The 17,265-nt window shown below is 40.5% G+C and overlaps 1 protein-coding gene across 1 annotated transcript in view; it reads right to left on the minus strand.

Moving 5' to 3' along the window:
* Window positions 1-731: 731 nt before the first annotated feature.
* Window positions 732-17,265, minus strand: part of sash1a (SAM and SH3 domain containing 1a) — a 163,595-nt gene continuing 147,061 nt past the window's right edge. Inside the window, 9 exon segments of the mRNA XM_038726241.1 lie at window positions 732-3,408; window positions 4,382-4,513; window positions 6,884-7,920; window positions 10,730-10,858; window positions 11,269-11,419; window positions 13,502-13,711; window positions 13,954-14,123; window positions 15,133-15,265; window positions 16,999-17,142. Of these exon segments, the coding sequence (XP_038582169.1) occupies window positions 3,148-3,408; window positions 4,382-4,513; window positions 6,884-7,920; window positions 10,730-10,858; window positions 11,269-11,419; window positions 13,502-13,711; window positions 13,954-14,123; window positions 15,133-15,265; window positions 16,999-17,142 (2,367 nt within the window). The 3' untranslated portion in view covers window positions 732-3,147.

Here is a 17,265-nt window from a genome sequence, read left to right on the forward strand (position 1 = left end):
TGGAGTAATTGTATCTGTGGAAGACAGAGTCGTGAACTGGAAGCTAACTGCTTATTACAGCTGTAGATAGGAAAAATATTATACAGTAGTTCCATTTTTAAAAATGTTTTTAAAAAGTACTAGCAACTAGCAAACAAAGACGTACTAAGGCCAAACACAGATAGAAGTTATGGAAGTAAAATAATAGTAATAGCAACAGCTACACTGCAACAAGAGCCAGACAGGCAGCCGAACTCTGCTGTCTTGGTCCTGAGCAGATGTGTATAGTTTTATAAATGAGGCATTTCAAGTAAGACACAACAAGACAAAGTTTTAAAGTTCCTTGGTTTCAGAGCTCCAACTGGCAACCGAACCTTTGACAGTATAATACGTACAGTTGTTATACTGTACAGTGTACCCAACAGAGATACTGTTGGGTACACATCCCAATAAGGTCACAGAATTCTTCTATTTTTCCTTTTGACCAAGCCCTAGAAAATGAATATCAAGCTTCTTATAAATAAAAATAATGACATGTTTGACAAGTCGTGTTTTTATTCCTTTTGTTTCCCCATCCACACTTTCTCATTTTTAATTTCAAAATGTTATTAAGAAAGTTATCATCAGGCCAATGTCACAGCTAACCACATTGATGAAGAGAGCCAGTGGGCCACACCCACATCTTTCCATGACTGTGTGTGCGTGTATGTGTGTGTGTGTGTAAGTGCATAGCGACAATCAGATGGCCAGTGTATGGCAAGAAACAGTTTTTATTATATTTCAGAATGACAAATAGCTATGGACATTACTTTTGTTGTTTCAATACACAAGCAAATCTGTATGGACAATCATTAGGTAGATGAAAACCAAATAAAATAATTTGTACACATATTTTACAATACATACTGTAGTTCCTCACTGGCTAAAGCAATATGCATTATGCAGGAAGGTATTGCTATTGATATAGTACAGCTAATTACAGTTGATATGAAAAAAAGCAAAAATAAGTTATTTAAATATCAATTACATATACAGAATGTGCAACTTCTGCTAAGCATTTCATATATGTAATTAAGAATTTATTGTTGTGAAGCGAATAACTGGAATAGGTTAACCCGTGAATGGTTATTAAACTTGGCACTGGGAACTCAATACTAAAATAAAATACCAGCATAACCCATTGAAACCCTTTATAATACCTGACAACAAATGTCCTTATAGACTCGTGAACAAAATGTAGCCAATTTTGCCTATTGGACAGCTAGATTTACCCTCTAAAGTGCATTTACAGTGTCAGTATTTTCATTCTTTACAAAACACTAAATGAGTCTTTTAATTTTTGTTAATACCGACCCCCATCCTCGCATTCTCAGAGCACCACTTTGATTGAAGAGAAAAAAGGCATCAAACATCTATCTATAAAATGCCAACCGCACAAAAAAAAAAATCCTCTAATTCTCGATTTTCAATAACACTTTTTAAATATGAAATCCATGGAATAAGTCTTCTACGAAAGACAGAACTCCTGCTTATTTTCAGTTCACTTTTTGGCCCATAGTTTTTGTAACAGGCTGACCCTATGCAGTGTTTCCCTGATTTGCAAGACTTATTTAGTGTCATAGTGTATGCTGACCTTGGAGGTCTGCTATCACCTGATATAACTGTTCATACTATCTATTCTCAGTGTGTTTGGCAAAAGTCCATTTAAGAATTTCAGACCAGCATTGATTATAGCTACGATAGACTATGATTTAAAAGTCCCAAACAGCGTATTATCAAACTATAAATCAAAATCCTCAACTCTGTAACCAAAGTGTAGACAGTTCTATAAATTCCAAATATGACAACCCAGATGTCAGCTGGGTCTTTGGAACATTTTTATTTTCTCCTTCCTCCCTAGTCCCACAACCCGCTGCATGGAACATGTACAGTGAATGAGTTGGGATGTTAAACATGTGGTTTTGTGGTTTATCATCTGAGCTCCACAACACAATCCATCAGAGGCATGTTTTTCGTGGTCCACATCCATGTGCACCACTGAAATGATCTGGTGGAATGTGTGTTCATAAAATCTCAACTCTTTCTCAGACTTAGACACATTCAGAACAAAAAGGCTTGCACCGTCAGCACACTTTAGCCATTAGTCATGGTATAGTTAATACTATACATATGTTCTATTTGATGATAAGGCAACTTAATATGTGCTTGGATACACAGGGAATGTATTGTTGCTGTGAAAGCAGATTGTGATTACTGGAGTAAAACAGAGCTTTCTGTAAGACTCATATTCATATCGGAGCAGGGCGTGCATCCAGCATATGCAGTGAAACAGGACACACTGTATAATATGAAATAAAAAGGTGTGATGTCAGCTGTTTCAGCTTAGCAATGACTGAGAGGTGGCCCCAAAAATAAGGCTGCAACATTCAAAAGGCAAACACAAATTTTAACATATTAATCATTTTATATTTCAGATATGTGTTATGCTATAATACAGAAACATGATACAAAATAAGCCATCTCAAAACCACCAGTTACTCATAGTTTGGTGTATGTATTTAGTTAATTAAAAGTCCAGATATTAAGTGAATTCTTTCATCGTCATTATGAGAACCTATTAGAGGGAATGAAACGCTGAATGAGAAGTGAATCGCTTTGGCCGAGCTATTTCCTTAAAAGACCCTCAAATAAATGTTGCCTTGCCACAAAAGATGAAAATGAAGCACTTATGAAATATGCAGGAAGAAACTGTCTTTTCTGTATTTAAAAAACATCCATCCTACAAAAGAGTGTGCAATCTTCCTTCAAGGCAGATCCAAGTCTTTATTTTTAGACTTCTCGGGTGTCTTCAGAATGGAAGCCATCCCACAGAGTGAGTGTACAGTCATTTTTTTTTTTTTTTAAAGGCAATTGATATCTTGTCCTCGCTGTAGTACTCTTCAATGGCGTAAACATTTGAGAAAAGACAGCGTTATTAAGAGAGAAAATCAGGGAGCAGGGTGGCTCACTATGAGTCTTTTGACACGTGCGAGACAGGAAGTACTGTAGTGCTGTGGTCGTCGTGTCCTGTGGCCAATTTGCCTTTGGTCACCTACTGACCATGTTTAAATGAGATGGTACTGACCAGTGAGTTGATACCGGTTATTTTACATGACTCCACCAACACGGTTAGGACTGCACCTCTCTGTGCGCGCTGACCAATCGTGCCTCGCTAACCAGTCGGCGGGCATGTCTTTCATCCCGCACCCCTGCCTCCCACACACTGCTCTCCGTTAACAAGCCTACATGGCTCAGCTTGTCAATTCCCGCCGCCGCCAGAGATGTGGTGTACATGGGCAGGCCGATGGAGGTGAGCCAATCAGAGACTGTGCTGATGTGACCCGAGGGCAGAGGCTTCCGGCACATCTCTGTCAAACCTCCTGAAGGTATCTGAGAGGGAAAAAAGCCATTGGTTACAGTAGCTACTCTGATGATGTCACATTGCTGAATATGCAGAGAGATCTGAGCTGACAAATCAGTAGAAGTTCAAAATTGTTCAGGCAACTTTGGCAATGCAAGTTGTGTTCCTGAATGCCAGCCTTTTTTGCCACATCATGTAAAGTTACAGGGAGAAGATAGACTTTATTATGTCTTAAAAGTGACCTAGTATGCTTTTCCGTATTTTCTGTCATTTCTATTATGTTACAATGTCGGTTGTTCATGTTAAACATGGCCAAAGCTCTAAATAGTGAGGTAAACGTATTTAAAAGAAATCCCTGTGAGCCAAAACCTCAGACTGTTCTGAAAGCTCCTTTCAATAGTTTTTCTACTCTTGGCTCCGTGTGATGTCATACGGAGTCCGTTTTCCATATATGGTCATTTGCCCCACCCTCCTGGCAGCCACTACGCTCAGTCTATCTATACCGCTCAGTACAGGATGACACGCTGGTCATTTGAAGTTTAAGTTGTTCAATATGTAGCCAAGAAAGTGCTTTTTTGGTGGCCCTTAATGCAGGCCCCCATTTCAGAGGCCTGCATTAAGGGCCAGTGTAAGAAAAGAATTTTTTTGAGCTACCACACAGGAGTCACAGAACTACAATTTAGGGCTGGAAATGCTGTGTAATAGGTCACCTTTAAGTCACTTTTACGCTGCTTACAACAATAATACATCGACAACTGCTTTTAAAAAAAATCTCTCTCTGCATTTACCCAGCTTGTTAGATATTTAGGCAAGCACAATAATCACTGCTCCACAGTAAGGGTGCCAGCCTTTGATACAGGAAAATTCACAACTGGCCTATTTTCCAGGCCGTATTGTTACTTTCTAGTAAAGCCCCACTAAGCATGAATAACTCTAAAACTTGTTCCCAGCATTGTCTCCATTCTTATGAAGTTCTCAGGAAGATCAGTGTTATTGCCTTACAGCCATACGGTGTTGTTTACGGAGCTCTTTGACTCGGAACTGGTCCATTATGGAGGCCACCTCTTTGACAGGCTGATCCAAGTCCTCTGAGTAACGCTGCACCAGCGGTTGGGGGATGCCACACCGGCCATGCTGGAGGAGAGAAGGGGAGAGAGAGACTTGAAATTCAAATTAGCTTTATTGGCATGAATGTATCACAACAATATTGGTTTTATTGACTTTACACGAGAGAGGAATTATAAAACACAAAAATGAACACAAACCAATGATTTCAGAGAAGAGGACAATATGTCAGACATCTGAATGTGTCCGAGAGCAGTGTATGGACAACCACAGAGAAGCTAATGGGCAACATGAAGTGGGGTGACAAAAAGGAGCATTTTGACTTATTCCAGTCATTAGGGAATTAAAGGGAATCTTAAAGGGAAAATATGAAGACAAAACAATAGAATATAGACAGTATAATTGAACTCTGGTAAGTATTTTGTTCTGGCTCCCATACAGTACTCAACAATAACCTAATCCCTATTTTCACTTACACTGAAAGTACATGCTGGATCTTGTTTTGTCGGTCATGTTTATTTCTGCTATTAATATTTAGTTTTATCTTGTTTTGCCTCAATACAAGGGAAAAGAATCAGATTAGGGTGAGAGAAAAGGAAAGAACTTAAAAGACTTTTCTCGGCAGTGACTATGCGAGGGATAAAGCAGGGCAGGAAACTCTGCTGAACTTTTTGAGCATGTTTTCTTGTTCCGTCTTTCTTTGTGTAGACACCTGGAGCGATGGCAGGTTTCCAGCAAGGCCTGGTTTTGGTTGGCCAAACTGAACCGGAGGTCTTTTGACGATGAAAGGGTGGGTGGACGGAGGAACTGATCTCTCCGGAGAGGTATGGAGAGTACTCTTCGCGCTATCTGGATTATATGGGGCCAGATGCCTTTGGGCATCCAACAATGAGCAAGCTTCAAGATGTACAATCATTTGATTTTATTCTCTCTGACTATGCGCAGGGCTGGACATTGTTTGAAATGTCATAATACACGTGCCAATTTATCTTACATTAGGTACCTTTACCACAATTGTTTTTTTCTTTGACAGTTTTGTTTTAGGAATCTAAACATTTAATAACCACTCCTATTTAAAAAAAATATTCCAAACTTCTCAGTGTTCAATGTTGTCTTAAGCTTTACCTTACAACAACTTTTCCTAAATAAAACTTTTTAAAATGTCCTTATTTTTAGTCTTATTTAATGTACAGTAACTTTGTTTTTATTTACTGTAAGAACGGTACTTTCTTGTTGTTCTTACACTTGTTTATGCTACTTTGTACACTTATCTATCTCTGCTCTTATCTTTGCTGTTGCAAACTGCAATTTCCCCACTGTGGGACAAATAAAGGTTTTCTTATCTTTTTTTCTTTTCTTATTTATATCAGCAAATATATTGACTAATTAAAAAAGATTAAAACCAAGCATTTGATTATTGACTATTTATACTCGACTGTTTTAGATACTCACTGCTACAGGCACTGATGTTTGACACCAAGGCCAAATTATGCTTCTCACACCCTTCAACATTTTGACCTGTATGACCTTTGCCACCTGTGACTGCATTTATGCCTCTGCAGGCTCAAACCCTACATGTTGCTACTACAGCAGCAGTGTGCCTCTCATGTCTCTGCCAATCCACTTCTAACTAATAGGAATCCAGCAGAGCTGTGCTGTGGTCTAACGTACTATTTCTCACCTCATCGCTTGATACCTCTGTGTGTTTGTGTGCGTGTTGTTTTCCTGCCAGTGTCGGGGGCTCCGCCATGTTAAAAGGGGCCCAGCCTGGGGTCTGGCGAGTGGGACAGGGTTTTATAACCCTGTCTGCCTTCAGTAAGATTCAGCCCATAAACTTAACAGTCTGAACCGCATCACACTGAAACACAGCCCACAGTATTTCCCTCAGCTCCAGGCAGCATATTTTATTATTGTGCGCACACACACACACACACACACACACACACACAGAAAGGCATCTGCACACAAAAAGAATCACTATTATTCTCTATTTTTAAACTAAATGAGTTCCAAAGCAAGCTGCTCATGTTGTTGGCCTTAACACAGAGTAATTTAGATACAAGCGGCAGTGAAATTATGAGTGAGTCAAGTTAGGCATGTTACAATGCTAAACTAAAAAGCCTGACGCCAGTATAGCCCGAGGAATATTGGAGGCCCAATTTCACATTAGCAAATATGACTTCACATGTTTTTGCTTTATGGGATAAGATGTGGTTTTTAAAAGAATTCCTCACCTCATCTCTGTTCCTTAGTGTGTACTTTTCTTTTTAGTGACTTACATAAGCATGTAAAAAAAGTCAGAATGATCAATTACTGAAGGAATCGAAGTTTTTGTACTTTCAATGGGATGTCATATTGCCTCTATCTGTTTAAAATCTAAATCTAAATTGTGAGGTCATCTTTCTCGTCTCATGTTTAGATTAATGATGCTTTGCTAACCTTGTCAGAGTAGGGCTCCTCCGTAAGATCGATGCCCTCAGACTCCAGCCGTTGTTCCAGGAGGGTGAGCAGGTCAGGACTCATCTTGGCATAGGAAACCTTCCTTGCAACAGCCACCTTGCCCCCCAGATCTGATAACCATGGAGGCTGCACTGCTGATGGGGTGCCTGACTCCTCGCCCATGGACAAGGCGGATGAGGTGGCACAGGGGCTGGTGGGGGTGCTTGGGGTCTTGGCAGGCAGAGCAGGTGCACTGGGGCTGTGGCTGCTGCCGCGGATTATAGGGCTACTGGGGTGAGAACGTGTGAGGGAGTGAGTAGGGGAGGGAGTGGGAGAGGGTGAGGAGGGTAGGGAGAGCGGGGGGTGACGTAGGCCGTTGGCTAGTCTTTCCCTAGACTTCTTAGCAGGAACGGGAGGAGGGACTGGGGGCTTTTTGGGGTGAGTCCAGGTGACCCTCTCCCCACTCACATTAGACTCAGGGGGACTTGGAGTAGGACTGGAGAGAGGTTCTGCAGGGTAGGGATAGTGGGATGTGCGACAAGGAGGGTGGAGAGGCAGCTGGGAGGGCACAGGTGGTCTGTCGGCCCTACCTTTTGGGCTCACTGTTGGAGTCCTTTTCCGAGCTGGGGAACCCTCATCTCTACAGACCTTGTTGGGGCTACTGTTGCCTGATTTGGGTCCTTCCTTGGTGAGTTTAAGCTCCATACCCAGATCCTTCTGCTCAAAGCTCTGCTCCCATTGCAGATCACCCAGAGAGTGGGAGCGTTTCCAGGGTCCAGTAGGTTGTGGGGGTCCATCCAGGTCCTCACAACTGCGGCTAGCCAGGATTGGGGACTGTCTCTGGGCTTTGCGCAGTCCTAGCAGATTAAAGCCCTTCAGGGAGGGTTTGATGAAGAAGCTTTTTGGGAACTTTGAGCGCTGGTTCTTGCTGTTCTGCTGCAGAGCTTCTGTTGAAAGGGTCATGGGCAGGGTGGGGTAGTCTGGAGACTGGAGGCCTGCTGAAGAACGACTGGAACGAGAAGCCTTTCTGCTCTTACCTGCAAAATGAAAACATTTATCCTCTCTTAGTGATGAGATGTAGACACTTTCACCCAAGGGTGACCAAATTTTTAAGGAGTTTCCCCTCTTTTGTAAAACTGCTTTACAGAGAATATGTCACTCCTCAGATTTCTACAAACATGCTTCCGTTAGTATAAAAATCTGATCCAAAGGTGAACATAATTGCTATGGAGAAGGAGAGGAAAATATCTATGACATAGCTCACAATCTGGCTCACGTGTGTTTGCATCATTGGAAAACATGTTCACAGCACAAATTATTTCACCTATTAGGTCATCTGAAAAAATAAATCTACTCATATAAATACAACATTGTCATTGTTTAAGTAAAACCACAGTCAAAAAGAGATCCAAGGTTTATGAAGGAGTGGTAAGATAAGCTCTTTGACTCATGACCAAACTGGCTGATTTGTTGTTGTCATAGTAGCAATCCCAAAATAAAGATATATGAACGGGTTAGTTCAGAAACATTGGAACAAAAGGCTGAAGCAACTTACCATCTATCCTTTAGCTTACAGAGCAAAATGGATGGATGGATGAAATGGATGGGTGCCACATGGTGTGACTTGCCAAAGAGTTTAAATAGTGGGATGAAATGTCATGAAATATACAACAGTTCCCAGAAATGCCAAAAAAAGTTATGTATATTGGTATGCTACAGCCAATTTTGTACAAGGGATTATAATAAATTAAATCATATGACAGTTCCAAGAAATACTATATTTACTTTGTTAATTTTCAGACATGAAATCAGAGCAGTCTGCTGTCAAATAAAACAAATAATTTCAAAATTGTCTGTGACTTCTGTTGCAATTGGATTTTTTAGCAACATAATCAGCGGCAAGTAACATGTTAAAATTATGTCTACTATGATGTATTTTATGCACTGAAATGTAGTAAGAACACTGTGGCAATAAACTTAGGAAACTGATATATAATAAAACATCAATTCACTGTTTATCTAAAATATGAGTAATGAGTAATATTAGACTGATTAAAGATGCATGAAATGCGGCCTTTTCAAATAAATAAAAATGGCATCAAACCTTGTGTGTCATTGATTTCTTTTTTTGCATTATGCGAATCACTGAGTGAAGGTCACCATTACCAGTCTTTTACTTAACTGACTGATACATCACCACATATCGATAGATTGCATAAGTCATTTGATTATATGAGGGAGAATTACTACGCCTAGTTACAGGAAAACTGATCAGACACGTAAATTTTAAAGAAAGGTCTTTTGATTAGAGAGCATACATTCAGGGCTCTACAGTGACTTGAAAGTTTGAAAGACATAGTCTGCGTAATCCATTTTAATGACCTTCAATTATTCAAATCAAATGATTTGCCAATTCTCTAGACTAATAAATATTCAAAAACCCAAATTAATATACTTTAATATATTCATGATTTTGTGAATTTGTACAGGTAGGAGAACTGCGGAACCCTGAAACTGCAAGAAGAAATGCAGAATGCTTATTAAATGTTATGCAGCTAGTTGAACAGAGTTTAGTGGCATGGCAGAAAAAACCGACAGGAAAAAAAGACAAAACATAAAAATCAAGCAAAGCAGCACCAGAGTCCTTTTTTTAATTGAAAGAAGGTGCTTTTATTCCACAACTCAAATCTCTATTGTGGCAGATTGCACACTTTACTGTTGAACCTGAATAACACATACACACATAAAAGGGAAACCCAGCACTTACACTGGAACCCAACAGATATAGAGAGAAGACAAGGTTTGACAAAGCAGTGATTTATGAGTTATGGAGCTGTTATAAAGAATGTTCTGTGTGGAAGAAAGAAAGCATACAGTCTTATGCAGGAGGATAGAGCAGTTTCAAAAAATAAACCAAAAAGAAATCTCACAAATAAGACCTCAGTAAACTTCTAAAATCAGAACTCTCTTATAATCTATGCATTCCAACGTCAAACTATTTTCATCAACATCTTTTTTTAGGCACATACTGTGTGATTCTTTGTGTATCATAGTCACTATTAACACAACGAAAGTGACAAGTCGAAATGGTATGAGGACAAGAGATTGTAATGGCAGCTGTGATCTGTTCCCAGACTGGTACATTTTTTTAAAAACCATGTCAGCCTGTAGAATCACAACTGCAAAAAACAGCCATATATTGAGTTGCCAAACTCTTTTGCCATATTTAAAACACTTAAAAGAAATACTCTCTGATCCCACAATCATCCTCCCGGTATCCTTCTATCAGCCTCGCATCCACAGTTGGAAGAGCAGGGAATCTGAGTCCATGACTGGGAAGTGAGTTTGTTCTCAGCAGAACAGTTCTGTGCATTGGGGAGGATCGCTCCCTCTGTGCCCCCAACATTGTGGGGTGGACTAGGCTTACTGGTCTTGGACCTGGCTTCCTCTCAGTTACAACTGGACTTTGGCACTGACGATACAGAATGCCTATAAGATGGAAAGAGTGGTGAGAAAGTGGACTGACAGGAAAGTGAGGTGATAAGGGGTATTTTCTCTCTCATACTAAAAGGTGTAAAGGTAGGCGCAGTACGATCTAGGAGCAGATATGGCAGCAAAGGGAGCTGTTTGATTGGCAGGTGCTGGTCCAGAGGAGTGAGATGGGCGAGGTGTTGCAGAAGCATGGAAAGAGATGGAGCAGGGGTGGAAGCCCATAGAGGAAAAAGGCAAAGGTGTCAATGTGGCACTACAGTAGGGCTAGGGTAGACCATGATTTGGTCTTAGCAAGGCTAAATTCCCAGTGGACCTTTGGTAATGGTTGTCTAGACTACACAAAGCTATCATTACCATTCTCTAGGTTCTCACTGCTCTCGTAGCACCCGGAGTCACGTGGGGAGTCTCCCACCAGGCCCTGACCCTCAGACAGCAGTTTCTCTTGGGAGCCCGACAGGCCGCTGCGCTCTGGATCACTGCTGCCTGAAAGTACAAAGACACAGGGAAAATGGCAATATCATACAATTTAGAGTTTGCTTTTCCATTATTTCGAAGTTATTCTTTGGGCATTTTACGCCTTATTAGATAGCGGAAGTGAAGAGACCCCCAAATCCACAGGGGTTCCCCTTCCCGTGATTTAAAATGATTATTCAAATATGACTATATAAAGTATGTACTTTAGTATTTAGGAATGACAAACTGTGTACCGAGGTTTGGAGAAGGTGATTTATTTAAGTACATATGATAGTCTTCAGTATGCGAACACACAGGCGCTGATGGACACAACTATGCCTTAAGTCCCAGGTTCCTGCAAAACCTTTTTCAAGGGAAGCTGAGTAGATTTTGGTGAGAATTCTCAGTGAACACCAGGATCTTAATTCCAGTCTACTTACTGTCGTACTCCTGTAGCAGCTCTACAGCGGTGAGAAGTACGGCTCTGTGCTGAGGATCTCTGATGTTCAGCTCATCCAGGTCCTCCTCTTCCAGCAACTTGAACGTGTCCAGATCCTCGTAGCCGTTGAATAGGAAAGTGGGCATGTGCTCCTGGATAACAGAAAAGTAAGGTCTTAATTTAAAGTTTGTTTTGAGGAGCTAAGAAGGAGTGTGTCTAGACTAAAAAAAAATAAATAAAAAAAAATAGTAAAAGTACATACATAGAGTACATACATAATTTCCCATCCATATTGTTTATTTTTATATACTGGTGAGCAAAATCTAAACTGCTATTTTGATTTTTAAATGGCCAATAGTCACTTTAAGCCTTGGCTAATTCAGTTATCGCTGTCTCAACGGTCAACACTATAGCACAAACTTTGTCATGCATAAAAGTGAGTTAGCACTTCATACAGCTAACTTGCAACATTAGCAAGTTAGCTGTACCGATCAAGTGACAATGTGGAGTGTATGGCCACAGTCCCGAGCTATTATAGCTGTGACCAAAATGGCAAAGAGGACATGAAAGGGAAACCCGGCGCCAACGCAATGTGGGAACAACGAGAACTGAAGGTGGAGACGATTACAGTGCTCTTCAACCCCAGATGACAAAGTTATATGCAGCAACAGCAACAACAAAACCAAAGCATGTCTCCAAAACCACTGCATTATCTAAGAGGGTACAGATATCTATGAAAATCTAGATACGCCCTGCGTGAGTGCACAGTTAGCTGACACTATCATTCAACGCAGCCATAACTGCTTCCACTTTGAATGTTACTTATCCCTACGTTTTGTGTGACCCACACATTTTGTTAGATGAATACACAGACTGTGTGTCACCAGCGAGACCGTCAATTACAATGGTGGAGTCCACAGAGGAGAACAGCGTGTCTCCGTTCTATTTCTGTTGGATGATGCAGGACTAAACAAAGGACCACCAACTAACACAAACACAGGCAGCCGAGACCTCTCACGCTCAGTATCTTTTGTCTTTTTTATTTTGCCAGTCGAAAACCAAACACATTCCAAATCCAAAGATTATTTGGAAAAGAATCCATCGGGCTAAAAAGTTACAGGGATGTGGAGATAAGCACTTTAGGGTTGGCTTGTCAGTATAACCAAACGTTACTTAGCATTTCTAAAAGTACACAACAACAACATTCTCACTCTTTTGATCTATGACAGCTCAATCATAATTCATATAGTAGTTATATAGCTATACATTGCAAAAGACTGAAAGGGAACTGAGAAAAAGAAATATCTTCACTGCAGATAAGAAAAGTGTGCCATGCTTAAGAGGAACTTAAGCATTAAAACTTATGCTTAAAGCTTAATATATAAATTCCTGAAATCCCCCTTGACAAACAAGTAAAATACTGTGTCATCTAGAGCGTTGGTTCTCAAATTGGTTCAATATCTAAGAAATGTAAAGACCACTTATGTCGACACAAGCTGAATAATTTAACTCAAATGCTGTTTGAAAAGAGAATTTAGGTTGAATAGGAAAGCTGGGGTCTACTTTATTTTTACTTTTTCATCATCAGCAGGCCACAAAGTCAAAGAAGAAGTAGTCTGATGACACGTTTAATCTAACTGCAGGAATGTGGTGGTGACTAAGTGGACACGAGCACTCTGATGCACTTGTAACACCCAGACTCTGGGCTGTAACATAAACAATGTACTCTGGATCTTTAACGGCCATTAGGCTGGTCAGAGATAAAACAGCCAACCCACAAAGCATTTCTCTCCGTTTCAGGAGGTGAAGCCTGCTGGCTGCCTGAGAGGGAGGAGATGATATCAAGCTCACAGCTTGTGTAGGTTTCAATGAAAGATGCAAGTTATTTGTTGGGGCGTGGTTGTGAGAATGTGGGTGTTAATGTTTATGCGTCAGTGTCTGATCAAACATCCTAAGCTGTGCAGCCTGTAATTGGCCACACTATATTTATCTCTGCTTGTCTGCAAATGTGTTTTGAAGATATTTGGCTAAAACAATATTTTCATTTACTTCTTAAGCTTTGTTTTCTCCAATTTAGGTGCCAGATGGGTGGGATTTCTCAGGCTGGACAATTCTCTGATTTCTGCAACATTTATATAGACACTATGTGTGTTGACCTGATGCTTTAAATCCATCGAATTTGGTATTCAACGCATGGCAAAACTGTACCAAATCTGGCATGCCTGGTAATCTACCTTGAGGTTGATGCGCTCCAGCAGCTCCTCCACTGATGTGGGTTTTGGTGGTCGACCCTTCCTCCTTCTCCTCACGGGCCTTTTGGGCTTCTCCTCTTCTTCACTCAGCACGTCCACATAGATGAACTTGAAGGTGCCCACTTTGTTGTTCAGCAGGCCCATCCACGTTCCCATGGGTGGCTTACTGATGATGTCAATCACATCGCCACGCTGGAGAATCACAATGACAAGAAATTTGGCATTGTGATTTTTGCATTTATATTTTTAACATTGAAGCTTTAACTGAACTACTAAAAGTAAACTAATTTATTTAATGTAGTGGCTCTTTGGCCAACAGAGGACTTTAGTTGCACTTTGTGGTATAGCAAAAGTCTTTAATAAATCATATTCACAAATTGCGTGCACAAGTGAATATCGGCACAATCATTTCCATGTCCCAGAGTGTGATTTACCTTCAGTTTGAGGGAGTCTGTGTCATAGGGGCTGGGGGTGAAGTCTGTGTGGACTCTGGCTCGGCCACAGAACGGTCCTCTATAAGGCGGCTCTTCATCATCACCATCCTCTGACTTCACACTTTCTCTGTTACTGGCTGATGAGTCAGTGGTGCTCACTGTCTGACCACCTGGAGACACACACACACAGATTTATATAAGCTATAAAAGGACTCTCTGTAAAGCCATCAGGGCATTTAATAAGCACTGATTAACTGGAGGTTTCCTTTATGCTCTACATCAATGCAGTAAATCCTGAATCAAGCTCTCTTCAAAACATCTTCACGGTCACTGTATAATAGCTCGAATTTCACAAGTAGCTTTACAAGGATAGATCTGAAGTCATAGGTACACTATTCAAACACTATATTGATTTTATTTTGTCAACCTCTTTTTTTTCTCCTACATTTTTGTGTCTGCAGTGAGTGGAAAACTTTAACAGGGTCTTAAACAATTCTATTACATATCCTTGGAGTTGCTGCATATTCTTTCTGTATCTGAGGGAAGGATGTTGTCGGCATGTGGGAATCGGAGAAGCAAGACTTCCTACCTAATCATTACCGTATGCTTGCCTGTCTGCCTGTGTGTTTGTGTACATGTTTTATGGCTTCAAATTGCTGTAAGATGGCCAAGTCCTCAGTTCGCCCTGAGCTTGAAATAATGGAGGGTATTTTATCCACGGAAACAACAGGCTGAAGCAATCAGAAGTTATAATTAGATAAGAGGACCTGAGATGTCAAAACACACTTAAAAACTCTGAGATCACAATACATGAGGCAGCTGGTGGGACCGAGTGTGATCAAGAGAGAGAATTGCTCATCATGGCCATCGCTCCAAAAAAAGTCATGTGTGCATTTAAAAAACAGCAAGCAACAAATCTTACGAGCACCATCTAGTGTTAGAGTCCACTAACAGCCAAAGTGTACAATAACACCAAGAGATAGTGGTTTGAAATAATAGAGGACTTGGAATAGTTGATTTCACAGATGCTAAATTGTGTTTTGTGGAAGCAACAAACAATCTTAATTTTTCTTTTCCTTTTATTCAAGATGTCAAAAAAACAACCTAAAAACCATTTTAAAATATCATAATGTCATAAAAGCAGGCACGCTTTTTCTAAAATAATGGTTCTTGTCTTACTCATTGAGCTCTGTCCGCTGAGTGAACTACGCAGACTTTCCACCGAGCCTCCGGCCTTAAGTTTCGGCTTCTCCAGAGAGTCGGTGTCAGGCTGAGGGGACTGAGGGGAGCCAGGGGCTCCATCTGGACTGGACTAAAAGACAGAAAGAGAGGGGGCGATGCACATGGATAATGAAAGAACAAAGCAAATGTTGTGCAGTTAAGAGATGATAGTATGTGAGAGATGGAAAAGTGTGGTTAAGAGGTTGACATATGGGGGAAACCATAGAAACAAAGAAAATATGAAGATCAGAGGTGGAGATGGTGGAAAAAAGAAAGGGGAAGGGGGGGGGAGTGACAGTGTGGTTGTCAGTATTTTTTTCTCTATGTTTATTGGAAAACAATGTTATTAATTGTGAAAAACATATACATTCTGGAATATTTTTTTAGGAAACATCTTCACTGATATTTTCACTTGAACTTCCATCAGCAGTACATCTTAAGGGAACTCAAGCTGCAGTAGTATGGGCAAATAAAATGTCCGACAATTAATGACACTTATAACTTATGCTAAACAATCTGTTTACAGATTTTTAAATCAACTTATGAAAGCAATGATATCATTTAAGTGCACCTTAAAAAAGTGCATGCTTTACTGCCGTTTCAAGTATCTTCAACCAAGTGCAGTTGCCTTGATTTTAACCTTCCTTGGATAACTATGGATGACTGATTTTTTTAAATGTTGCATCTTACTGTCTATAAGTGTATATACCATTTATGGTTTTTACCCTTAATTGGCATCTACATGCTTGCCCCAAACAATGTTTTAGTGTACTTGTACTGTGTCAATAAGATCTCTCTCCATCCCTCTATCCACCTACCTACCAATTGATTATTTTGCATAAATTAGTACTAACTGGATCAAAATACTTTTGTTTAAACTTTAAATGTAATCTTTACAGGTCTCCTTATAAATTAAACTAGTCTCTAGTAATAAAGCAGCAATGTCCATCAACATGCAACATCGACATACAGCATACTGTACTGTGTTTTATTTGTTTCAGTTATCCACTAGGTGGCACTGTGGTCTATATCCCAATGGCTCCATGACTCATGCCAGATTATGTGGGTCACAGTGTTGATACCTCCATGAAGAACAGATGTTGCATTAATGACTGTGTGTGCATTAATGACATATTCCAAGGGACAACATCAAACTGTAGGGCTGGCCAGGCCACTGGTAAAGCCACTGGATGCACAGAAAAATTAGGCCAGTAGATGAGTCTTTATACACTTTCACACTTCCCCAAGAGCCAGCCTCGGGGAGACTTGCATCACTCCATGAGCTCAGCATGAAGCACAAGCACTCCACCCTACACACTGGACCCAGGAAGAGCACAGCAGTGAGAAATCAAAATGCGTGTGTGTGTGTGTGTGTGTGTGTGTGTGTGTGTGTGTGTGTGTGTGTGTGTGTGTGTGTGTGTGTGTGTGTGTGTGTGTGTGTGTGTTTTAGTGCTCTTTGTTTATTCTGTAACTAACACAAATACTCCTGCCCACTCACCGCCTGTGGACAGAATGTGACTTACACCACAAAACATCCTCTAAATGTTTGCAGAACATGTTATTTATGTATTTATTTTTTTCTTTACAGCAGTGCTTGCTTTACTGTTTTGAAGTACTGTTTTAAAGATGAAAAGCATAATGTGTGCATGTGTGGAACCGTTTAAGGGTTATCTGCTCCACTTCAAATAAAGTTAAGGCTTGACTATGTTTACACATGCCTCATTTGCCTTAAAAACAAGGGACACCTTCATGATGTTCAATGTTATCTGAACTTTTCACAAGCATTCAAAAGTGCATCCATGTGTGAGTGTGTGGGTGTCTAACCTGCTCAGATAAGGAGCTGCTGTACTTCTTCGACATGCGTTTCCTCATTGTCTCTTTGACTGACTTGACCTTCTTGCCCAGTGAGATCCGAGATGTAGTGGGGGATTTGACCACTTCTCTGTATATAGCCTCCTGTTCTTTACTCTGATAAGAAGAAGGAAAGTGAGACAGGAAAAGGGTGGACAGAGAGGAAGGAGATGACAGAAGTGAAAGACAGAGTTGAGGAGAGATTTAGGAAAAGAGGACAAAGGGCAAGGAGAGAAAAGG

Source organism: Micropterus salmoides, unplaced genomic scaffold, assembly GCF_014851395.1.
Source record: "Micropterus salmoides isolate LMB-PRFRI ecotype aquatic unplaced genomic scaffold, ASM1485139v1 Ms_hic_scaffold_18, whole genome shotgun sequence".
NCBI lineage: Eukaryota > Metazoa > Chordata > Actinopteri > Centrarchiformes > Centrarchidae > Micropterus > Micropterus salmoides.